The sequence below is a fragment of the Diospyros lotus genome, chromosome 1, assembly GCF_014633365.1.
Source record: "Diospyros lotus cultivar Yz01 chromosome 1, ASM1463336v1, whole genome shotgun sequence".
Lineage (NCBI taxonomy): Eukaryota > Viridiplantae > Streptophyta > Magnoliopsida > Ericales > Ebenaceae > Diospyros > Diospyros lotus.
Window position 1 is genome coordinate 25,886,477 of NC_068338.1, and position 27,044 is coordinate 25,913,520.

General features: G+C 35.2%; 1 protein-coding gene across 9 annotated transcripts; it reads right to left on the bottom strand.

The window, feature by feature from the left end:
- Positions 1–1,791: 1,791 nt before the first annotated feature.
- LOC127806236 (uncharacterized) lies at positions 1,792–22,525 on the bottom strand. Of its 9 annotated transcripts, none has more exons than XM_052343409.1 (9): positions 22,372–22,420; positions 21,383–21,480; positions 20,974–21,114; positions 19,756–19,797; positions 19,403–19,656; positions 18,799–19,010; positions 18,449–18,716; positions 16,799–17,106; positions 2,151–2,380 (listed from the first exon to the last, which is right to left on the bottom strand). In XM_052343409.1, exons 5-9 carry the CDS (start codon positions 19,652–19,654, stop codon positions 2,290–2,292), a joined length of 1,131 nt encoding a protein of 376 aa, XP_052199369.1. In that variant the 5' UTR covers positions 19,655–19,656; positions 19,756–19,797; positions 20,974–21,114; positions 21,383–21,480; positions 22,372–22,420; the 3' UTR covers positions 2,151–2,289. The 9 variants fall into 9 exon arrangements, with proteins under 9 accessions (XP_052199415.1, XP_052199369.1, XP_052199390.1 ...); XM_052343430.1 differs by having other exon boundaries at positions 21,383–21,443; positions 22,372–22,417; XM_052343420.1 differs by lacking the exon at positions 21,383–21,480 and having other exon boundaries at positions 22,372–22,515.
- Between the last annotated feature and the right edge of the window lie 4,519 nt (positions 22,526–27,044).

Below are 27,044 nucleotides of genomic sequence, written 5' to 3' on the forward strand. Positions count from 1 at the left end.
AAAAAAATCATATTTTATTTTTTTTATATATATTTTAATTAACAAATACTACCTTAATTAATAAATAATGACTTTGAGTAATGCTATTCGTCCTACTAAAGATAAATAATATATGGAGAAAAGTATTTGTTTGGGGACGATAAAAGGGCTCTCAATAATCAAAATTTAAATAATATTACTTTACATATTTTTTTATATAAATTATCACATCATCTCACACACTTTGACTTTAGATTTGGATTTTCAAATTCATTTAATTATTTTTAAAATATTTTAAATTAATCATAATACATTTTGAATTAATTAGCTACTACATTTCTTAAATTTAAGGATAAATATTAACAATTATTTGACTCCAATCTTTATAAATTCAGATTTTACAGTTTAATTATCTCGTTATAAAGTGGGATGGAGTGGAGGGGGATTTGGAGAATTTTCTGGCCAATCAAGTAGCGCCAAGTCAGCAGGCAAGCAAGGGTAGGTTTGTAATTCTAGTTAGGGACACCAGCTGTTGTCTGTTGGTTGATATGAGCAAAAGACGACGGTTAAGCTTCGTTGGCTGTCAGAGGACGCCAGCGGTGCCCGACGTTCTCTGATTGGCCAGCTCGACAAGGCATTGTTTGTTTGGTTTCTGGGCACTAGGAATCCCGACATTCTCGATTGAGAGATTTTGTCAATTTTAAAAAAATAAAAAATAAAAATAAATCGATCACCCACCTACGCCTGACGACGGTTCTGGAACCGGCAAATTCCAATCCACTTTCTTAGTGGAATTCGCATCGAATTGTGTTCTGGTTCCGATTTCTATAGATAGTTCTGTTTCCCATTTAAATTGATTTAATAAAAAAAAATTGAATTTAATTTATATAAATAAAATTATCTGTCTTTTAAGATTTAAAGAAATCAAACTCTATGTAATTCACTTACCATTTGAATTTATAATTTATTTATTTTAATCAAAATTATTTTTAAAACTATCACTTATTATGTATTATATTATATATTTTATATTTATTTAATTTATTTTTCAACAGTTTGAATCAATTTCGTTTTTTATTTTCAGGAACCAGAATCGAACCATAAGTCTTTAATTTTGATTCTAATTTTTAAAACGAAATAGGAAAAACAATGGTCATAAGCCATTCGGATTCTGTGTTTATTTAATTTGGAATAACCAAAACTAAGTATGTGTTATATATTTATAAATATTAAGCAGATAAATATAATTATTTTTAATTATTAAAATTAATATAGCATTACAACTATATGAGTGTAGTTATTCAAATTTAGAGATTTCAACCCATGATATAAAAACGCATTTTTTTTATATAATTAATTCAAAATTTAGGGAGTTTATATAGAATATTTCACATTAGGTAATGTTAATCATATTGCCATTGGGGTGATGATTAAAATATAATAAATGTATTTATATTTTATATCTAAATAATCTAATTGGTTAGTAAATATATTTAATCAATTAAATTTTTTAAATGTTAAAAATAAATATATTTTATTTAAAAATAAGATATTTTTATTATATATACTTTAACTACATTGTTTTAAAAGATATCATTAGTATCACATATATTATTATCTATGGATTCTATTATGTTACCCGACGCAGAGGGGGAGGGGGGGGGGGGGGGGGGGGGGGTTGTGGATGTGTGGGTCCCATACCCCTGGCCCACGCCCCCTCCCTCTCAAAATTAACATAATAGATGGATATATTAATAAGGTTGGAATGTAATATCACAAATATATTAAGAGATATAATTAGTATCACACATATTCTTCCAAATATATTTTCTCTATAGATTTGGGGCAGAACCGGCAGGCGCAGCCCAATTGGCGAAGCCAGGAGAACGGGCCATCCATCAAATATCAATACAAGATAACTAACTGTTCTCAACAAATGTTCTTCGTCCCCACAACACTCACTAACAGTACATTATCAACCCTTACTTAGTTGGAATATATGAAACCGGCTACATGAATTCAAATATTTCTGCTTGTAACAGTAATTGCACAAACTTTTTCTACACTACTAGATAAGAATGCTTCCAAATATGGTCGTCGTCTCTGAGGCTTATCCGAGCACAAGTTCTCTGAAGATGGTTGTGCATAAATTGCCATCATAGATCAACAAATGCCCGGCATCAGGGACCTCATGGTAGCAAATCCAGGGGAGCTCTTTTGCGATATGGCGGTTTATTTGAAACGGGATAATCTTGTCCTCGTGCCCTTGCCAGATGTGAACCGAGCCCTCGTTTTCTGGGAAAGGATTGGCTATGTCCAAGGGGTCAAATTCCCATTCGCCATAGCCAGCCAAAATGTCTCGATACAGCGACTCGTGAACACCTTGTTGCCGTACCTTTTCCTGAAATGAAGAACACCACAGTGCATCATCAGCAGTCAACCATTTCCAGTTCTAAAGAAATAAATACATTTCATGCTTCATTCACCGTCTTGATTTACAATCATAAATTCTCAAGAACAAGGAAACTAATCGAGAGTTACTGCAAGAAGCAGTTTTGATGACCACGATTTTTACAACATTCAATTGTTGGGAAGGAGGCAACGGCAGAATTGGAGCGGCACACGCAGCAACGGGTAAGGGAGGCCAATTGCCAATAAATTGGCCTTTCTAGCTCATTTGTTAGCAGTTCGTGCCACCCAAAGGAGAGTAGAGAGAGAGATTTAAGTGAGAAGAAAAATTCTCTTGGTGTAATTGGGTTATGGTTATGTGAATAGAGCGTGTTTTATAAAAACATGGTGTATATTTTTTCACATAGTGAAAATACCGCAATAGCTCCATAAACATTGGGGAGTTTCCCAAACCACGTAATATTCTTGTATCCATTCTTTTATTATTCTGTCCTTATTTTTTACTTGTGTGTCTCCTTCTTTCTCTCACAATTCCTAACAACTGGTATCAGAGTTTACATTTAAATGTTTATATATCTATTAATTGCATGCTCTGTGGTTGGCACTACAAAAGTGGATTCTCCACATCAAAAAATAAATTAGATTATTACTCACTCTTTGATAGATACTGTGTACTATTCACATATACGAGGTACTATTCACATGTACAGGTAATGTTCACGTGAATAGTGGTAGCTGCAGGAAAACAGTGAGATTTGAGTAGGAGCAATGGCATCTGAGAAGGATTCGTACAAGATTGAGAAGTTCAATGGTTCAAATTTCAGATTCTGAAAGATGCAAATGGAAGATTATCTGTACCAAAAAGACTTATATTTGCCATTGGACGAGAAGCCACAGACCACGAAGGATGAGGAATGGAAGGTGTTAGATCACAAAGCCCTAGGAGCAGTTCGTCTTAGTTTAACGAGACATGTTGCCTTCAATGTCAAAGATCAGGATATAACTGCAGAAATCATAAAAATTCTCTCCAATATGTACGAGCATTCTTCTACAGCCCACAAGATATTTTTGATTAAGAAGTTGTTTAATTTAAAGATGCCAAAAAATAGGAATTTCAGATAACATCTAAACACCTTCAATGAGACCAAGGATCAACTAAAGTCAATGGAAATTACTTTTATCGATGAAGTTGAAGCCGGTGTTGTTCTTAGTACGATGCCAAAGAGTTGGCAGTCTACCATATAGTCGATCAATGCTTCTTTTGAGAAAAATAAAATGGTATTCTCATAAGTAGTAGACATGATCATGACGGAGGAAATCAGAATGATAGAAGAAGGTCCCTTAACTTCGACATCAGCATTGAATGTGGAGAGAAAAAGCAGAAACAAATTCAAAGACAATCAGCGTGAAAGATCTAAGTCAAGGAACGGAAGGTCAAAATCTAGAAATTGCCAATACAACAAAGGTAAAAATAATATTGAATGTTGGAACTGTGAAAAAATGGGACACTTTAAATCTAAATGCAGAGGTTCGAAGAAAGAAAACGACGAACAAGCCAATGCAAACGTTATGTCAAATGATTCAGATGATGCTCTAATATGTTCTATGGAGAGTGAGACAGGATCTTGGGTGCTAGATTCAGGGGCTTTATTCCATGCTACCTCAAACAAGGAAATGTTTGAGAATTATGTCTCGAGAAATATGGGAAAGGTGTATCTCAGTGATGATCAAGTGTGCGACGTCGTTGGTCAAGGAGCAATACAGATCAAACTAAATGGATCTATATGGAAACTGAAGAACGTGAGACATGTAATCAATCTCAGAAAGAATCTAATTTCTATTGAACAGTTGGCAAAAGATGGTTATGTAATAACTTTTGCAAGAGACACCTGGAAGATTTCGAAGGGAGCTATGACTATTGCCTAAGGTAAGAAAATCGGAACTCTTTACACAACTATGAATGGAAGTTCTCTATTACAGTTGTAGAATGTAAAGAAAATCCGAATCTGTGGCACCAAAGACTTGGCCATATGAGTGCAAAAGGGTTGAAAGTAATGCATTCGAAAGGGAAACTGCTAGGATTGAAATTAGTGGATATTGATTTGTGTGAGAGCTATATTTTTGAAAAGTAGAAACGGGTGAGTTTCAAGAAAGTAGCCAGAACTCCGAAGGCATCAAAGCTCGAGTTCGTTTACACAGATGTTTGGGGTTCAGCAATAGTTTCATCAATTGGTGGCAAGCAGTATTTTGTTACTTTTATATAAATTAATGTGATTAGTCAGATGTGACAATTCGATTGTGGGTTGGCTTGACAACCAAGAAAGTCATATATATAAATTCTTATCGTGAAAAAGAAGTGATAGAAGAGGGAACCATTGCAACTCTGGGAGATGGGACAATGAACTCCAACATAACGATAACACCATAATTACATAACCTATAACAACGGACCTGAGGCTAAGGACCAAGGCGAAGGACTAGTGGTTGGCTCGCAACAAACGATGACCGGAGCAGCCACAGTGGAAGGACTGCAAGCTAGCTCGCGGCAGGGATGCAAGACCCAAATAGTCGGAGCAACATAGTGTACTGCAGGAAACAGTCAAGTGTCAAAGTTTGGGTAGCACTAGATATTATGTTAAGGCTAGAATCCAACCTTCCAAGAAACCAGAGCGATGTGGTAAAGATGATCCATCATGAGTGATATGCCAAAAAGGCTACAATGGTCAAAGGGAAAAAGTACAAGGAAAACTACCTATGTGACAAGATGGTAATGAGTGTTGTTAATGATAGAATAGGCGAAAGCTTTACCTATGTGACAAGATGGTTAAAGAACTGAACATGAGGTAGCAACAATAGGTGGAGTTTCCTCAAGGACAATATCAATGTTATGTTACCCAGAGCATGGCAATGAAGTGGCTGATGCATTAAGTTGGAATATGTCTACTAATATGATTGGGTTAATGGCCTGTAAATGGCATTTGATAGAGGCTCTTAGCCTATTGATGATGATGGTAGTACCTATCGACTTGAGGAAAAAGTCAATGGCTATAATTTGTTCTCATAGGATTATTTGAAATAAGATAACGAGGTATGTTCTTCCCTAGTTATTTGATCAGTCAAGTGCTAATTTCTAGGATGAAATTTTAAGATTTAAAATATATGACAAATTTCAAGGACGAAATTTTTGTGTAAATGGGGGAGAATGTAATACTCAAGAATTTCTAAAAGGACTCAAGTGTAATTTATTTTGGACCATAAGTGGAATTTTCAAATAAATTGGAATTATAATATTATTTCCCACAACTATGAGATATCGAATCGACTGCAGGGAATGCCCTGGAGCTTAGATATCTGGAGAAAAAGATATGGGATTGACGAGCGTTCAGAGATAAGATTTATGGTATTAAAAGAAATCGGAACCGAGGCAGTTTTTAATACCGCTTCGGTTCAGGCTGAAAAACCAAATGATTGTAAGAAACTTTCGGGAAGTCAACAGAACCCTGAGGGGCTCCAATTTTACATAAGGATAAACCCTAAAGTGGTTTCGGGATAAAACAAGGGTCCCGTGAGGGCATGGGGACGAAATCGTCTTTATCAAGTAATATTGGAGTTATTAATTTCGCATTTTAAGTATCGTAATGCAAATTAATCTGGTATTTGAGGGTGTAATTGCAATTAGAAAATTGCCCAAGTGTAATAGAGATGAAATTGGGATTTAAATGTGTAAATTCCCTTATGTTTTGGTGTAATATATAGATATATATATATATATGTGCGTGTCTGTGTGCGTGTGAGTGATGGCTGGCCATACCTCTACAACGTCATGGCTGCAAGTGGAGTTTTACACGCTACAAGGGATGGGCAAGTTAGGGAGAGTCGGTGAAGAGGCGATGCATTGCCTATAAATAGAGAGAGAAGTTGAGAGCAAATGGAGAAGAAATGAAGAAGAGTGAAGAAGCAGAGGAAGCAAGAAAGCAGCAACTGGGCGTGACCACGACGACAAAAGGCGGAGGCAGCAAGCTTAGCGACGAGGGTGACTGGTGAATGGTGGTCGAAGTTGGCTGCAAAAGCACGCGGAAGCCATTACTGCAATGTTGCAGCAACAGGGGCAACAAACAGGGGCAACTAGCGAAGCAGGCAACATGCAACAGTGGTCCAGCGAAGCCGACGGTGGCCGATGAGGTCAGCGGAGGCCGGTAAGGACTATCACGACGACCGACAAATTGCTAGCACGGTGGTGCAGCGGCTGGCGCATGGCTGTTCGTGCGTTGCAAAAAGAAGAAGGAAGAAGAAGAAGGGAAGAAAAAGAGAAAAGAAAGAAAAAAGTAGGAAATATTTCCAGAAAAATTTGGAAAAATAGGAAATTGAGGTTTACTAATTTTTCGAGAAATTTGGCCAGAAAAGTTACTTGAGACACATAGTTCGAGAAAAAGTATGTATACCGAAAAGGTTGAAAGGGCTTCATCGAGATGAGTAAAATATCTTAAAAAATTTCAGAAAATCAAGAAAATTATTTTATGAATTGTTATAGAAAAATATTTGAGAAATATTTAGTTTGGATTTATCGAGGAAAATGTGAGAAAATTTGAGGAAATTATAAGAAATTTAGGAAAAATAGGATATTGAAGTTCTGGATTAAATGTAATGACTAGGGATCATTGATGCGTTAAGATTTAGTCAAGAGTAGGATTTTAGGTCTTGACACATCAATCGAGGTCATTGCGCATTTTGAGATTTCGGTGCTAAATTGCTTTAAAGGTAAGTGGTCCGACCCTAAATCCGATTTTATGTAAATGGTTTTATCATGTTGTCATGTCTTTACGTAAATATGTCATGTAAATTGCATTTACATGCTATGATAAAATATGCATATGTTCACGATAATATTATTGGACATACATTGCATGGGGTTTGAGATTAAGGACTGACACCGCTGCTCCACCAAGAGTGCCCCCATGCACCTCAGCCTAGTAAGGAGGTTGTAAAATAGAGAGTAGCAGTTGGGTGCGGTCGACTCAAACTAACAGAAAAATGACATTTTGCATATATGCACGAAATATGATATTTGTACCCTTACTTAGATGATTATCATCTAACTTGGACTTTAACCCTGAAATATTCAAACGTTTCAGATGTAGATTGTAGCTGAAATGAGGATGAAAGAGGCATGTTATGGCACTTAGCGAAGTGCATGATGTATTGGTTGTATTTTTATGTAGCCTATGTATTTAAGTTCTGCCACTTTGAATTCTGAATGTTTTGAAAAACGATGATATATAACCTTATTATTGGCTAATGTTAAAGTTAAGATTCGATTCTATCTTCCGCATTTCTTGTTTATGATTCTTTTTCAAAATAGATGGATGAAAATTTTGGGATGGATATAAAGAATGATATGGTTTAGCATTAGTTTTGATAAGAAAAAAATTATTATCCTAAAATTGTTCCAAGTTATAACACACCTCGAAAACGGGATATTACAAAAATTGCCAGGATTGAAATTAGTGGATATTGATTTGTATGAGAGCTGTATTTTCGGAAAGCAGAAATGGGTGAGTTTCAAGAAAGTAGGCAAAACTCTGAAGGCATCAAAGCTCGAGTTAGTTCACACAGATATTTGGGGTCCAACAACAGTTTCATCAATTGATCGTAAGTAATATTTTGTTACTTTTATTAATGATTATTCTAGGAAAGTATGGGTATACTTTATCAGACAAAAAATCTGAGGTATGATAGTGGAGAATGAAACTGGTTTAAGGATTAAAAGGCTGCATTCTAACAATTGTGGAGAATATGAATACACCAGGTTTAAAAAGTTTTATTATGAGAGCAGGATCAAGCTCAAAAGGACTATGCCAAGGACACCACAACAGAATGGCATAGCATAACATATGAACAAAACATTGATTGAGAGAGCCAGAAACATGCGTTTACATGCAGGGTTACCCAAGCAGTTTTGGGCAGAGACAGTCAACACAGCAACTTACTTAACCATGGACCATCAATAACCTTATATTTCAAAACATCAGAAGAGGTTTGGACTGGAAAAGAAGTTAGACTTTCACATTTGAAAGTATTTGGTTGCTTCTCTTACGTGCATATTAGTGATAATTTTAGAAATAAACTTGATGTCAAATCACTTAAATGCACATTAATTGGTTATGGTGGTGATGAATTTGGTTATAGATATTGGGATGACCAAAATAAGAAAAATCATTAGAAGCAGTGATGTAGTTTTTAATGAAAATCTCTTGTATGAAAATAGAGACACATTATAGTACAGTAGTCCAAAAGATCTAGAACCTGTTTACTTTGAGCCCGATGATGTCCCAGATAGTGTCACTGTTAAAACAGGCTAGAATCCTCACAAGGAGGAAATTACAAGACAAGTTATTGAAGAGCCACAAGATTGGTGGTTAAAAGCTCCAAGAGATACAAAGCAAGATTGGTGGTTAAAAGCTTCCAACAAAAACAAGGTATTGACTACACAGACATCTTCTCTCTGGTCGTCAAGCTAACTACCATTCAGTCAATTTTGAGTATTATAGAAGCAAAGGATTTGCATCTAGAGCAGTTAGATGTGAAAACAGCTTTTCTCTATAGTGATTTGGAAGAAGAGATATACATGCAGCAACCATAGGGATTCACAATAAATGGCAATGAAGGTCTGGTGTGCAGAGGGATTCAGCAACCAGCTTTATTATTTTGCTACTTTACGTTGATGATATGTTAGTAGCTGGAGCTAACAACGATGAGATTAACAAGTTGAAGAAACATTTATCCAATGAATTTGAAATGAATGATTTGGGTCTAGCAAAGAAGATACTTGGGATGAGGATTAGCAGAAACAAGCAGAAGGGTACCTTACAATTATCTTAGGCAGAGTATGTCCGTAAGGTCTTCCAAATATTTGGTATGTGTAATGCCAAGCTGGTTAGAATGCCTTTAGCTAATCACTTTAAGCTGTCAAAGGAGTAGTGCCCAAAGACAGACGAAGAAAATGAGTACATGGCTAAAGTTTTGTATGCCATGGTCTCTGCGATACCAAATATTGCTCATGCAGTGGGAGTAGTGAGCAAATTCTTGTCCAATCCAAGCAAGTAGCATTGGGAAACAATAAAATGGATACTAAGATACCTGCGGGGTACTACCGAAATGTGTCTATGCTTCAGGAAGGGAGAGCTGAAATTGCAAGGTTATGTTGATGCTAACTTTAAACTCCGCCTGGGGATGTTATCCATTGTCGGTCCCAAATCCGGATAAAGGAGGAGGGTTGTGTTAGGTAGCCGACAGCCAACGTAAAACTTAGTCGGATCCAAAACATGAACTCTAGACAAATTATGAAAAATCGTTTGGGCGTGGGCGTAACCCTTCATAGCGACGCGCTACACTGCCCCCATGTAGTGACAAGTGAGCTAGGGCCGCTGCATTGGCGCCCGGATGTAATGATAAATGAGCAAGGGTTCCCGCATTTGCTTGGACGGATGTGGGTAAAGAAGATAGTCCAAAATCAAAATCAAAACCAAAATCAAAACCAAAATCAAAATCAAAACCAAAACCAAAATCAAAATCAAAAACAAAATCAAATTCAAAGTCAAGGCCAAAAACAAAATCAAATCCAAAATCAAGGCCAAAAACAAAATCATAGATTAAGGATTGGGTCATGGAACATAGGAACATTAACAGGCAAAGCTATGGAAGTGGTGGATGTGATGATTAGGAGAAAAATTAATATTATGTGCCTTCAAGAGACAAGATGGGTAGGAAAAAAAGCAAAAACTTTATCAGAAGCTGGATATAAAATATGGTACACAAGAACTGATCGAGCGAAAAATGGAGTAGGGATTATTATGGATAAAAGCTTAATAGATGAGGTAGTGGATATAAAGAGAATAGGGGATAGGATTATTATGGTGAAGATTAGTCTAGGAAGAATGACTGAATATCTTTAGTACATATGCACCACAAGCGGGGTTAGGTGATGAGATAAAAGCAAAATTCTGGGAAGACCTAGAGGGACTGATACAAATGATACCAAGAGCAGAAAAAGTGATTATAGGAGGTGACTTAAATGGGCACGTGGGTAGAGACGGAAACAGATATAGAGAGGTACACGGAGGGTATGGATTCGGGGAAATTAATAATGAGGGTAAATCTATCCTAGATTTTGCTATGGCATATGGGCTCATTATAACCAATACTAGGTTCAAAAAACGGGACGAACACTTAATCACATATAAAAATATCACCTCAAGCACCCAAATAGATTACTTCCTCATGAGACAAGAGGATCGGTTATGTTGTAGGAATTGTAAGGTGATACCGGGAGAGTGTTTGACTACTCAACATAGACTTCTAGTACTTGACGTCCAAGTAAGAAATTGGAAGAGAAAAAATCACATAAAACAAAATCCAAGAATCAGGTGGTGGAATTTAAAATGGGAGAAACAACTAATCTTCAAAGAAAAATTAAGGGGTAGAAGGGAATGGAATGGAGAAAGACAGACAAACCAAATGTGGAAAGAAATGGCTAATGCTCTGAGAAGCACGGCAAAGGTAGTCCTTGGAGAGACAAATGGTAGAGCCCCTAACCTTAAGGAGTCTTGGTGGTGGAATGAAGAGGTACAATTGAAAATTAAAAATAAGAAAACTTGCTATAAGGCGGTATATCAATGCAACAATGAAGAAAATCAAAAAAATTATAAAGAAGCAAAAAAGGCAGCAAAAAGAGTTGTTAGTGAAGCAAGGTCAAAAGCATATGAGAATCTATATAAACGACTTGATACAAAAGATGGAGAAAGGGATATATATATAAATTAGCTAAAGCAAGAGAAAGAAAAACACGAGATTTAAATCAAGTGAAATGCATAAAAGATGACAATCAAAATATTTTAGTAAATAAGGGAGCGATTAAGGAGAGATGGAAGGAGTATTTCACAAAATTATTCAATGATGGTGGTGACACAAGAGTTAGGTTGGGACATCTTAGTAACTCCGAAGGGAATGTGAGCTACACATTCTATCGACGCATAAGTTCAAATGAAATAAGGCAAGCATTAAAAAAGATGAAAAATCATAAGGCAGTGGGACCAGATAATATACCAATAGAAGCATGGAAATGCATAGGAGAAAAGGGCATCTCCTGGCTAACGCAACTATTTAACGCCATCCTTAAATCAAAAAAGATGCTAGATGAGTGGAGGAAGAGTACTTTGGTTCCTATATACAAGAACAAAGGAGATGTTCAAAACTATGAAAATTATAGAGGAATTAAGTTAATGAGTCATACCATGAAACTCTGGGAGAGAGTAATAGAGCAGAGGCTCAGAAAGGAAACAAAGGTGTCAGAAAATCAGTTTGGTTTCATGCCTGGTAGGTCAACAATGGAAGCTATATATTTACTGAGGCGTCTAATGGAAAGGTATCGAGATCATCAGAAGGACCTACATATGGTGTTTATAGATCTAGAAAAGGCCTATGATAGGGTCCCTAGAGAAGTATTATGGAGGGTTTTAGAGAAGAAAGGAGTCAAAATAGCCTATATACAAGCCCTTAAGGATATGTATCATGGTGTAGAGACAAGGGTCAGAACATGCAGAAGGGATACTGAACCATTTACAACTACAATAGGACTGCATCAAGGTTCTGCACTAAGTCCATACTTATTTGCCCTAGTAATGGATGAACTCACTAAAGATATTCAGACAGATGTGCCATGGTGTATGCTATTTGCAGACGACATAGTGTTGGTGGATGAAACAAAAGAATGAGTGAACACTAAATTTGAGTTGTGGAGAAACAATTTAGAATCTAAGGGATTTAAATTAAGTATAAAGAAAACAAAATATATGGAATGCAAATTTAGTAAAAATGCAAAAGTGGATGATGTTATAATAAAATTAGAAGACCAAATCTTACAAAGAAAAGACCATTTTTGATATTTGGGATCAGTGATTCAAAAAGATGGAGAAATCCACGAGGATGTCGCACATAGAATTAAGACAGGTTGGCTAAAATGGAGAAATGCATGGGGGGTGTTATGTGATGGTAAAATTCCATTAAAATTGAAAGGAAAATTTTATAGGACAGTTATAAGACCAGTCTTGCTGTATGGCTCGGAATGTTGGGCAGTCAAATACCAGCATGAGCAAAAGACGAGTGTAGCGGAGATGAGGATGTTAAGATGGATGTGCGGACATACAAGAAAGGATAAAATTAGAAATGAAGTTATTCGTAATAAGGTAGGAGTAGTGCCAATCGAGGAGAAGATGAGAGAGACTAGACTAAAATGGTTTGGTCATGTGAGAAGGAGACTAAGAGACGCTCCTGTGAGAAGAGTTGATGAAATGGAACAATTAGTCACAAAAAGAGATAGAGGTAGACCCAAGAAGACTTTGGGAGAGACATTAAAATTTGATATGAAATATATGGATCTAAATGAGGATATGATAAAAGACATAAATACATGGAAGTCTAGAATTCATGTAGCCGACCCCACATAGTGGGATAAAGGCTGGATATGTTGTTGTTGTTGTTGTTTATGTTGATGCTAACTTTACTAGAGAAGTAAACCATAGAAGGAGCAATACAGGGTATGTGTTCACATTAGAGACTATAACAGTTAGTTGGATTTCTTAGTTGCAAAAAATTGTCTCTCTTTCTACAATTGAGGCAGAGTATGTAGCAGTGACAGAAACAAACAAGGAGTTTATCTGATTAAAAGAGTTGTTAGCATAAATGAGTTTCAAACAGGAAATAAATGTGTTACACGGTGACAGTTAAAGTGCAATACACTTGGCCAAGAATTCAGCATTTCATTCGAGGACCAAGCATATAGTACTCTATTATCATTTTATTCGATCATTGTTGAAGGATGGAGTATTAACGCTTGTGAAGATACAAGGCAGCAGGAACCCAGTTGACATGTTAACTAAGGCAGTCACTATGGAGAAATGAGCTACTGCATTGATTGTGTGTGAAGACAAATTGAAATCAATCTTCAAGTAAGAGATTGTTAGAAGTTAAAAAGGAGGGGGTCCCTTTTGACAAAAACAAAGAAGAAAAAAACAAATGAAAGAAGAAACAAAAGGTTGCAATAGCCTTTTGAATTAAAACAACACAACCATTCTTTTCTTTTGATAAAAGCTACCATGGAATTTGTGAGAAGAAGACAACGCGTACAACAATCGAAGCAGAAATCAAAAGTAGCATGTGAGAGTGCCAAAAATTTTTGCAGCTGAAGAAGAAAATTGCAACAATAAGAGAAATGCATCAGAATTGGAGTGGCACACAGCAGTTCGTGTAGCCCAAAGGAGAGTAGAGAGAGAGAGATTTAAGTGAGAAGAAAAATTCTCTGGGTGTAATTGAGCTGTGGCTATGTGAGTAAAGAGTGTTTTATACTGCAGTAGCTCCGTGGACGTAGGGGAGTTTTCCGATATAAGCCTCCTTTACGCGTTACGTGCGCCGCTCCAATTCTGTCACATTTCTCCTGTTGCTGCAATTTTCTTCTTCAACAGCAAAAAATTTCGACACTCCACATGCTGCTTTAGATTTCTGCTTTGGTTGCTACACACGTTGTCTTCTCTCAAATTCCATGGCTACTTTTGTTAAAAGAAAAGGATGGTTGTGTTGTCTTAATTCAAAAGGTTGCTGCAGCCTTTTGTTTCTTCTTTCATTTATTTCTTTCTTTGCTTTTGTCAAAAAGAAGCCTCTCCTTTTTTACTTCTAACAATCTCCCACTTGAAGACTGATTTCAATCTGTCTTCACACCCAATCAATACAATAGCTCATTTTGATCCTTTTATCATCAAAGACCAATTACAGTTGTACACAACTCTAATTTCTCAATAGTGACTACCTTCATTAACATGTCAGCTAGGTTATTAATGCCTTGTATTTTCACAAACGTCAATACTCCATCCTCCAATAATGATCGAATAAAATGATAACGGAGTCCTATATGCTTGGTCCTGGAGTGAAATACTGAATTCTTGGCCAAGTGTATTGCACTCTGATTGTCATTATGCAACACATTCATTTCCTGTTTGAAACTCATTTCTGCTAACAACCCTTGTAACCAGATAAACTCTTTGCTAGCTTCTATCACTGCTACATACTCTGCCTCAATTGTCGAGAGAGAGAATCTTTTGCAACTAAGAAATCCAGCTAACTGCTATAGTCCCCAATGTGAACACATACCTTGTAGTGCTCAAAATTGATCGAATGATAGTCAGCTTAACGATCGGAGAAAAGATGTATGTGTAGTCAATACCTTCTTTCAAATGAAAGCCTTTAACCACCAATCTAACTTTGTATCTCTTAGAGCCATCATGCTCCTTTTTAACTCGATACACCCATTTGTTCTGCAAAGCTTTTTTGTCGGCTGGTAACTTTGCTAATTCCCAAGTCTGGTTGGATTTAAGAGATTTCGTCTAATCTTCCATTACAAGCTCTCACTTGCTCGCATCTTTTACCGGACATACTTCATTATAGCATTTAGGTTCTTCTCTATCTGTTAGTAGCAAATAGCTCAAGTACTTCCTATTTGGTACATGTGGTCGACTGAATCTCCCCAACATAGGAACTTGATCTTGTGGCTCTTCAATAACCTATCCTGTAATTTCCTCCTCTTGAGGATTCTGACCTGATTTAACAGTGACACTATTTGGGACATCATCGGGCTCAAAGTAAATAGATTCTAGATCTTTTGAACTACTAAACTGTAATGTGTCTCTATCTTTATACAGGACCTTTTCATTACAAACTACATCCCTACTTCTAATGATTTCCTTATTTTGGTCATCCCAACATCTATAACCAAATTCATCACCACCATAACCAATGAATGTGCATTTAAGTGATTTGGCATCAAGTTTATTCCTAGAATTATCACTAATATGCACGTAAGAGACACAACCAAATACTTTCAAATGTAAAAGTCTAACCTCTTATCCAGTCCAAACCCCTTTTGGTATTTTGAAATCTAAGGTTGTTGATGGTTTGTGGTTGAGTAAGTAAGCTACTGTGTTGACAGCCTCTGTCCATAACTGCTTGGGCAACCCTACTTGTAAACGCATGCTTCTGGCTCTCTCAGTCAATGTTTTGTTCATACGTTATGCTATGCCATTCTATTGTGGTGTCCTTGGCACAATCCTTTCAAGCTTGATCCCGCTCTCATAACAGAACTATTTAAACCAGGTGTCTTCATATTCTCTACCATTGTCAAAACGTAGTTTTTTAATCCTTAAACCAGTTTCATTCTCCACCATCGCTTTCCATCTTTTAAATGTTTCAAATACCTCATATTTTTGTCTGATAAAGTATACTCATACTTTCCTAAAATGATCATTATTAAAGATAACAAAATACTGCTTACCACCAACTGATGAAACTGTTGTTGAACCCCAAACATCTGTGTAAACTAACTCGAGCTTTGATGCCTTCGGAGTTCTACCTACTTTATTGAAACTCACCCGTTTCTACTTTTCGAAAATACAACTCTCACACAAATCAATATCCGCTAATTTCAATCCTGACAATTTCCCTTTCGAATGCATGACTTTCAACCCCTTTGCACTCATGTGGCCAAGCCTTCGGTGCCATAGATTCAAATCTTTTTTACATTCTGCAACTGCAATAAAGTAACTTCCATTCATAGTTGTGCAAAGAGTTTCGATTTTCTTACCTCGGGCAACAGTCATAGCTCCCTTCAAATTCTTCCAGGTGTCTCCTGCAAAAGTTGTTACATAACCGTCTTTTGCCAACTATCCAATAGAAATTAGATTCTTCCTAAGATTGGGTACATGTCTCACATTCTTCAGCTTCCATACAGATCCATTTAGTCTGATCTGTATTGCTCCTTGACCAATGACATTGCATGTCTAATCATCACCGAGATACACCTTTCCCAGATTTCCTGAGACATTGTTCTCAAACACTTCCTTGTTTGAGGTAGCATGGAATGAAACCCCTAAATCTAACACCCAAAATTCCATCTCGCTCTCCATATAACATATGAGAGCATCACCTGAATCGTTTGACATGGCATTTGCATTGGCTTGTTCGTTGTTTTCTTTCTTTGAACCTTTACATTTAGATTTAAAGTGTCCCATTTTTTCACAATTCCAACATTCAATATTATTTTTACCTTTGTTGTATTAGCAACTTTGGAATTTTGATCTTCCGTTTCTTGACTTAGATTTGCCACGTTGATTGCCTCTGAATCTGTTTCTACCTCTACTCTCCAACTCTCTGGCATCATACTAAGAACAGCACCACCTTCAACTTCATCGATAAAAGTAATTTCCACCAACTTTAGTTGATCCTTGGTCTCATTAACGGAGCTCAGATGTTTTATGAAATTACCGTTTTCTAGCATCTTTAAATTAAACAACTTCTTAATCAAAAATACCTTGTGGGCTGCAGAAGGTTCCTCGTACATATTGGAGAGAGCTTTATGAGTCCTGCAATTGTATACTGATCTTTGACATTAAAGGCATTAGATCTCATTAAACTGGGATGAACTGCTCCTAGGGCTTTGCGATTTGACACCTTCCATTCCTCATCCTTTATGGTCCGTGGCTTCTCGTCCAATGGCAAGTACAAGTCTTGTTGATATAGATAATCTTTCATCTGCATCTTACAGAATCTGAAATTCGAACCATCGAACTTCTCAATCTTGTATGAATCCTTTTTAGATGCCATTGCTCCTATCACAAACTGCTTTGAGCGCAAAATTAGCTCCCACTATTTCACAAACTTCTTTGAGCGCAAAATTAGCTCCCACTATTTCACATGAACAGTACCCTGTATGTGTGAATAGTATCCACGTACACATGAATAGTACCCAGTACCTTCAAAAGAGTAATTAATAATCTAACTTATTTTTTGATGTAAAGGATCCACTTTTATAGTGGCAACCACAGAGCTGTAGTAGATATCAACACCCAATTCAAGCTCTGATACTAGTTGTTGGGAATGGGGGGAGAGAAAAGGAGACACACAAGTAATAATAAGGACGAAATAATAAAAGAATGGAAATGAGAATTTTACGTGGTTCGAGAACTCCCCTACGTCGACAGAGCCACTGCAGTATTTTCACTGTGGGAAAATATACACTGTGTTTATACAAAACACTCTATACTCACAAAACCACAACCCAATTACACCCAGAGAATTTTCCCCTCACTAAACTATTTCTCTCCTCTATTTTTGGGTTACATAAACTGCTAACAAATGAGCTAGGGAGGCCAATTTATAGGCCTCCCTTACGCGTTGCGTGCGCCGCTCCAATTCTGCCACATTTTTCCTACTGTTGCAATTTTCTTCTTCAGCCACAAAAAATTTCGGCACTCCACATGTAGTACGTATTGTCTTCTTCTCACAAATTTCTTGGTTGCTTTTGTCAAAAGAAAATTATGGATGTGCTATCTTAATTCAAAAGGTTGTTGTAGACTTTTGTTTCTTCTTTCATTTGTTTTTTTTCTTCTTTGTTTTTGTCAAAAATGAGCCCCTCCTTTTTTACTTCTAACATCAATCTCATCAAAGGAGTTGTTGTAGTGGTTCTTATGAAATGGTTACAACTTACAAAAGAGCGTGACTCCTTTGATAGACCTAATCGGATTTTCAATAGAGATAGAGATAGACGTAGGAGACTCAATCTCATCCTGGAGTTGCATATAAATCCCCCCCCCCCCCCCCGCCCTCACAAAATAGATAGTTGAATTAGAAGAATGCGTGCCACAAATCATCTAAGAGCATGTGACCAACTATCTGGAATTTTGAGTCGAGAGAGTTTCTAGTTGTCTATCCAAAAAATGTGTCATGAGGATGTTCGTAATTTTCTATTAAAAAATGTATCATTGATTTATAGATGAGCCATGCAAATAAGAGTAGCAGCAATCACTATAGCATCCATGCATTAAAGGGACACAGACTTAGCAGCTTAGCTCAAAAGTCTTGGGGGGATAAATGTTTTAAAGCCCTTTCCAATCAATATATACTAACCAAAGCAATTACTCAATATCATGTAAAGAGACCATCAGCTAGGAGATAGAATTACCTGACCAACACTAGGGCCATCTGACAACATTTTTATCATCTCTAAATCTTGCTTGCAGAAAATGGCCATGTTTCCTGTCATTATACTTAGTGAAGGGAACCATTTCTGAGTCATCCACCAGTAAAAAAGCCAAGGAGTATAATGCGCAACTCGAAATGACCACTGGTCTTGCGCGAGAAGTCTTTTGAAGCCTTGTTTTGATACACTAGGAGGAAGACAAGGCCACCAGTAATTGACCATTGGAACCACTAAGGAAGCCCCAGACAACCTGTAAATTACATTTGGCACAAAATTAAGACAAAGTAATTCAATAAAACTAAATTGACTGAAAACATCTTAAATTATCATGCCTATGTGGGATGTATTTTAGGCAACTCCAAATTGGATATGCTCCCATGGATACTCCAATCAAATAAAACTTAGAACCAATATTTAACTTGTCAGCTAGTTCTTGAATATCAAATGCTTCACTCTTGACTGATCGTTTTGGATTTGGATCACTCTCTCCATAACCTGCTCGGTCGAATAACAAGAAATATATCCGTAGCTCCTCTATAAGTTCCTGCAAATAAAAATGCAGATTTAACAATTATAAACAGAGATACACAAATCAAACATATAACTGATTGTAAATCCCCATTATTCCATCTAATGAACTTTTATTAATATTTCCTGTTTGTTATATTGGCAACAACATGAAAGACATTGTTATTTCAAGAGGACTACTACTAAATGGCTAAAGTTTTACAGTAATCCAATTTTAAAACAACAATAGGGATGCCTTTCTGTCTCTGGAAAAAAGACTAAGTGGGGGAAAGAAAAAAAAAAGAGTATTTACTTGGCTTGCTGGTTGAGGATATTGAACTTAGTTTATCAACTTGACCAACCGGGAGTGGATAAGTTTCTTGTTAAACGAACATGTATGTAGAAATTCAAAATAGATTTTGTTCATACTTGAGAGACAGGTAAATCTAAGTCTTTGGAGCTATCAAAGCCATGAATGATAATGATCTTGTACTTAGCCTCTTCCATTGGGACACCTTTCTCTTTGTAGGCCAAATGCCTGCCATCGCTGAGCTGCACTCTAGGAGAAGTAACAGGAGGACCACCCTGTGATCCACAAATTTTAGGAGGGGGAGGCTTCATTGCCAGATATGCCCAGCCAACAAGACCCCCAATTACTGCCGCAGTCACTCTTATAATCATTACTGGGACAGCAAGACAAGAAAACATCACCAACAAGAAGGGGGCAAAAAGCCAATACGAAAGGATTTGATCAATTATATTTGAAGCTTGAACATACTAACCTCAGCACTGGCAAAATGCGGGCAGGAAATGGCAGAGAGGACCTGAGAGAGTGGGACACTATTAGGAAAGTTCTCATTCTGGACAACCAGATGGTGACATGACATCACAAGTAAAATACTAGCACCTTGCAACGTAAATCATTTAAGCAATGGTTCTGCTTTTTCTTTCATTTCATTTCATTTTTTTCTCAACTTGTAACTAGACACCTGGTTTAGATATCCGTTGCCACATACTAGACCAGCACAGGGAAAATTTCCAAAGGACAAATAGGTGCATAAAATATTATATTTCAAAGTTAAAGTACCACTACCTGAATTCTTTCTTGTCTAATTATTATATTGACAATAAGAAGCACGTTACTTCATTTTAGATCTAAGAACTCATTGCAATGAATATGCTTTGGGAGAACTGTTTTTGCAGTTTGCATACGAAGTTGTCCTTGATTTTTGAAGAAAATTTTTTAAGGTAGTCAAAATAGCTGCTAGGATGAACCAATGAAGATTGCCCTTCAACCAATGGAAAACTGTGGTTACTTGATAGCCCACTCAATTCAAATGGAAGCTTAGTTGTTGAACAGACTACAAAGAAATAGAATTAGTAGAAAGTCAGAAGTGTCATTGGTGCAATACATTGTTTAGTTAGTGGCACGCATTTTTTAATTTTCTTAGGATTGATTATGCACTGACTCCAACAAAGATTATTTAATTAGTGATATACAGATCTGTGAGTGAAACAGCTGCAATGAAATGTTTATGCTTTCTCAGTTTCAATCATAGAAACTCTCTAATTTTGTGACTGATAGGTACCAGAACTTTTGCAATCATGCCCAAAACTCACTTGAGGTAAATAGTAAAATGCATAACATGTATATTCTATTCTAAACATCAACTCCATTAGAGCTTCATGCAATGAAGAGCTCTAGATTTTCAGAATGCTAAGAACTGAAGATAATTACAAGATAGGGATTTCCCCAAAAGTGATGAAAAGGATGACTAATAAATAATAAAGCACTGAGTAGTTGCTGATGTCTCATTACAAAAGGGAATATGCGCAATTATAATATATACATTTTCTCATAATGTGAAGAAAGAAACTCCATATGACAAAGCCAAGTTTAAAGAAAAATGCTTAAGCATAAAGGGGAAAGAGTAATAAACACGGTTGGGAATTTGGAATCAGGAATATAGCAAAGTTAGATTAGCATGGAAATTACTAACCGTTTGTGGTATCCTAGATCGACATCAATGTTGTGAGGGGGTTAATGATGGTGTAGCAGCATAAATCTAGCAATGTGAAATGGAGAACTACTTCTGAATGCAGCAAGAAGGTCACACCAGTTGAGTTAAAAGAATCATGCCCTTAAATGACCAGAAGATTAAAACACAGAAATGAGTTAAGGAATCAATCTCCAGTGATTAGGAAACTTAATGATTAAATGATTATTAATAGGAGATGATTTAGACAGGGAGGAGTACAGAGTACCGGTACGATGAAGCATAAAACCAGAGATAAATCCATGAATGAGGAATAAAACTAAGCACCAAAAACAAAATATGTTCTTTACTGCAACAGGTGAGGATTGATACGGCTCCTTTTGAGGATTGAAGGGACAACCAAAAAGGATACAGATCAAAGCTATAATAAGACACAAGAGGCCTTTGTGATAAGGAATCATCCATCCTTGAATCTAAGTAGTTCAACAGATAAACCATGAGATAAGGAACCTAATAAAGCCAATAAAGTGGTATGAGAATCCTCTTCAGAATCTGAAGTTGACCATTGCGAAAACAGCAGTAATCATTGTTCCGGATTGAGACATAATTTTTATTGCCAAGCTTTTTGGCAAGACTGTAAATTTAAGAAACAAGGAAACAATAAGAGAAAATCAAATTTCTTTTCTCGTCTGGTTCCAAGGTGGAAATGGATAGGAAAGAAAACGAATGGAAAAAAATTAAAAGAAAATTATTTTCCTTCATTCTTCCTTTTTCTTAGCTTATTCTCCATTATCCATTTGAAATCAAATAAGTTTTCTCTACTTCTTTGAAAAAAAAAAAAAAGAGTTCCCATTTTCTTTGCATATCCAACAGGTGAAAGCTTCAGTTTCCCTAATAATTTTTTCTCCCAATCACTTTTTCTTTAATTCCAAACCGTAGGTAAAGAAAAGTTATTCTCAGACATCGGGCCTTTTCGAATTCCACGAAGACAAGCCGCAAACCATAGAATTTATGGTCAAGATGGCAATTTCTCAAGCAATTTACTTACCACGCCCCCACACCCACACCAACACCACCCCCCCCCCCCCCCTCCCCCCCCCCCCCAAAAAAAAAGAGAGAGAGAGAAAATGCCAGGCACTTAAATTTATATATGAACTTTTCTGGGCATACGCCCAATTAAACGACTAAACAGTCACCAAATCAAATCTACCTGCAGCTTGATTGCTTACCATCAAATTAGAGAGACAAGTGATACATCCAAACATATAATCACTAAAGAGTTGGGTAAAACAGAGTGAGAAAATCCCTCGATAATAATCAATCAAGACAACTCGCAACCTGCAGACAAACTCAAATAAAGAACCCAGAAAGACAAGAACAGAAAGAGTAGAAGAAACCCACTTGGAGAGTGTCTGAGCGAGCAGCTGATATCTTCTGCGTTTCTCCTACACATGGAGTAGCACCGAAGATCATTCTTATGGCGGAAGAAGCATATGATTGGTGGCCGGACGGAAGTGCACTCAGCGGGGCACACATGGACATGTCTCTCCTGACTTTTCGAAAACGACAACGAAAACTACATTATTTGTATTGAATTTTTATAAAAGTTACAATCTTAACACCGAAAATATGCCGTCGAGATCCGCCGTCTCGCCTCCTTTACGTCCATCTAATAAAAATCAAAATTTACAAATAATATATTATGAATTTGATCATTTATTTTGTGTAACGAGGTAAAATTTATATTTATAATTTATTTTTTCTTGTTAAAATTGAGAGCACGAGCAATAGGAGATTGTGCAAGAACAATAATCATAAAAATCAGTCATATTATTAATATATATTATTAAATAATAATTATTTTAAAAAATTATAAAATTAAACAAAATAAAATATAAAATTAAAAATTAAAAAATAATATATATGATCAACATATATAATTTTATAATTTTTTAAAATAATTACTATTTAATAATATATATTATTTAAGTGATGTGACTAATTTTTATTAAATGTGACTGATTTTTCTTACTTAAGGGAGGAGGAATAATTTTTTAAGAATATTTTAGGGTTATTTTTGTAATATAAAAAAAATAAGAAATATAAATGATTTCATCTTTGTTATTTGGATAATCATGTTAGATACAAAAGTAACTTGTATTTATATTTATTTGAATGACTAATGAAATTTATATTTATATTTGATTAAATAATTATTTTTTATATTAAAATTATATTTATAGAAAGACTCCTAATTTTTTTTTTAATTTACGCATTTTTGTTTTTTTATTTTTTTGAAAAATATTTTTTTATTTTTATTTTATATTATATCTATCGACGTTTTGAAATGGTCGACCAAGATTTGTATGCCTGTATTGATCCAGTAATCACGAATAAAAGGAGAAGAGAACAATAACTTTATCAACAAACAATACGCAAGAGTTTTTTATGTGATTCAGTCAAAATGATACCTAATTCACGACTATTTTCTGATTATTTTTGTAGAGTAATAGAATGTATTTTTTATCATCTATGTACAATAACTTTTAATCTCTTATTTATAGTGTGGGATATTGGCAATTTACACAAAGTTTAAAGTAGTGGGGTTATATTGTGAGGCACAATATGTCATTATCTCCATAAAAATAGGGAGTAAAAGTTCTGCACCATGTGGAGACTGGTTTTCCACGGATAATGACAGATAGACATCAAATCCGGTTATTCTGTTTCGTGGTCTTCTTTGCGAGCTGATCGGGTTGACCAGCGAGTTAGAGCCCTCGCCAGGAGCTCGTTTGCTATCGTAATCAGAGTTCGCGCTTTAGTAATTATGCGATCTCACAGAGATAGCTTTGGCCTTGGGTCCATTGGACTTGGAGAGGTTGGGCCTTAACATCAAACCGTTTCCAGCTCACTATAGTCTCGTCAATAGCCTAAGGCAGTTCAAAAAATGCCCGTAACAATATCTCTCTCTCTCTATATATATATTTTTGTGCAACCGACACCCATATTTACCATCTATAGAAACCAAAACTAACTTTTTTATAATTACTAAAAAAATTTCGGATTATATAATTGATATCACTCACCTTTTATAAAATTAACATTTTTTATAGTGATTTTAAAAACAATGTCATAGAATATTTATATAAAAGTTCAAAACTTTATGAGAATAATGTAATAATGATAGTTTTAATGTAATAATAATATTTTGTACCAAAAATTAGTAATAGTTTTAAAATATTACAAAAAAAAATATTAGTTTAGATCTTAAGTACAAGAATTATGAATAAGTCCATTATTTGGCACAACAATCTTACGGACAACATAATATTTATCTGATACAAACAAATTGAGATGGGAGCGTGGGCTCCATGAAGGTGAGACCTACACACTCACCCCTACAAGCCCGCATCGGACAACATAATACCCTTGAACATTCTTATACGTTTTTAATATAACAAATGATTGGATAAACTTCATCGGCCAAATAATTGAATTAGATGTAATCATCTAATTGTGAATTAAATAAAGTGTAATTCATTGGCTCATGGTGGGGCCAAGTTATCATTGCTATCAGTCTTATGAGTTGGCTTCTTGACAAGGATCCTCTTGATGAGGATCTCACATAGACATACAACAAGAAGTATTTAAACACTTATCTTTGATGCTCAAGTCAAAGTCTTTTATAAGCCAAACACAATTCAAAGTCATTGGGTGTTGCATGTGGGAAGATGGTTTTTGCTAACACTAGTGTTTTTTTCTTTCTTTTGAGGTTGATTTAGGACACTTGGGATCCTTTTTTTTTTAGTTATAACCTAATAATTCATAGGATACCTACTTATGTTGCTTGGATCAATGGTAAACTAATCAAACTCTTGGGTTCCAATTCTACCCAGAGATTCGAGAATGGGTAATTGAAATTTATGGGTTATTTTTTTCATGTTCCAGTTTTAATTTTTGAATTTTGAATTCATTTTTAATTATGTATTTTGAGTTTTTATTTTGAAATTGATAAAAATGCGTTCTTTTTGTTTGTAACGTTTTTTGTATTTTAAAAATTTTAAGCGTATTTGTGATGAAAACAGATAAAATAACTTTTTATTATTTTGAGTTTTTCTTATGAATTTTTTTTCTTATTTTTGAAAATATATTTTTAAAAATATGAAAATAAATACTTTTTTACTGTTTCATAAAATTACAAATTGAAAACTATATAAAAACAGCAAAAGAATAAGGTCTTAGTGGTAGGGAGGTTATTTTATTTTAAGAATGGGCCACAAGGAAGGATCCATAGAAAATATTGCGATGGACAGTTGCTACATTCCTTTAAGGTCCAATCTTAGTTTACTTGGATAGGCCTTGTTAGGCATACACCCGGCCCATATCTATGAATCTGGCCCATTGAGCATTGGACCGACTCGAATTTGACCAAATCGACTCATTGGACATGACCCATAAATAAGGATCCTACCGATGATGATGCATGGTGAATTGGTGATAATGTTCTGACATCATTATTACACATTTATACAGGTCAAAAAGTATATTCATGTCTCCTGAACTTTTGTATTTTTTTTTTAAGAAATTTTAAATTTTTCGTAATTTTAAATATACCCTAAATTTAGATAAAAAACATACTGATGACCTTAAATTTTTTGTGATTTCGAATATATTCTAAATTATACAAAATCACTCATTTAAACACCTGATCAGTAAGTGATACACACGCACACTAACGTGACAATTTTTTTACATCTCCTCAACTTCCTCTCTCTCTAGCTGAATTTCTTCTCTTTCCAACGTCTCTTTTAATTGGATTACGTAGACTAGTTAGGTTAGACGAGTCACTAACATACTTGAGTCAATTATCACCCCATTTAATGGAGGGATTGAAGATGAGACTAGTTTGAGAGTAGCACTTTTTGTAAGAGACGCAGCCAAAGGAAAAGCAAAAGATGTCGAAAAGAGGGGAGACATCATCCAAAAGAAAAAAGAAGTTGAGAAGACACCAGAGAGAGAGAGCTGAGGAGTTGCCGAAAAACAGCCACATCAACATGCATGCGTACCACTTGTTAATCAAATGTCTAAATGAATGATTTTACGCAGTTCAGTGACACATTTAAAATCATAAAAAATTTTAAGTTAAAAAAAAACGTAAGAGTTTAAAAGCATAAATAAAATTTTAACCTAAATTCAGTGATATATTTGAAACTATCAAAAAAAAAAAATTAGAGTTTCACAAAAAAAAACACACACACACACACACACAAGTTTAAGTGCATAAATATGTTTTTTGCCTATTTATATATATGTAACATATTATAATTAGTTTAATTTTAAATTTTAAGATAAATTTTAAATAAAAATAAATATTAATGTAATGATAAGGTTGTTTTTGTTCATAACTAATTTAAGAGACAACATATTTATGTGTTAGTTTTTCTTAAACAAGACATAAAAGGAATTTTAATAGATGATCACTTTATTTACTTTACTTTGACGTTTAATTCTATATATAATTGCTAGAATAAATGTAACCCAGTTAGAAGTCTGACTTAGGCATCTAGCTAGCCACTAATAATTCATTGGCTTTGAAGATGTATGTATGCTAACTAAAGATTAAAAATTACCCCCAGATATGACAGAATCTATATGTATAAAATGCAGTGACATGACATTGAAGGAATAGTATTAATATCGTTATCTTAGTTTGATTTATGTGCATGGAAGAAATATTCCCTCTTATTTTAAGTGAAATCAAGCTTTTTGCACATAGCTTAATTAATTCTTGAATCATAAAAAATAAATATGAGCTGATGATATTGCCATTAGTAGCTCAAAGAGAGATGCATTTATAAATAAATAGCTAGTAATCATATGTACAGCATGGCATAAATTGTTTAGGATTACTTAAAAGAGCAATATTTAACCTCTCATATTGTTAATTCACTTCTATACATATGATGTGCTACAAAAGAAATTATCTTATACCTAATTACTCAAATAATGATTCATTTTTTAAAATCAAGAGCTAAATTAACTACACTGCTAAGTTATAATCAAGTCTAACCGCG

What these genes read in the sequence shown, in the direction of transcription:
- LOC127806236 (XM_052343391.1), bottom strand. Translation starts at nt 22,423, where the DNA reads ATGTGTAGGAGAAACGCAGAAGATATCAGCTGCTCGCTCAGACACTCT. An exon ending in CTAAAATACATCCCACATAG is followed by an intron (nt 18,717 to 18,798) that starts GCATGATAATTT and finishes TGTAATTTACAG; the next exon opens with GTTGTCTGGGGCTTCCTTAG. An exon ending in ATGGCCCTAGTGTTGGTCAG is followed by an intron (nt 17,107 to 18,448) that starts GTAATTCTATCT and finishes CGCTCAAAGCAG; the next exon opens with TTTGTGATAGGAGCAATGGC.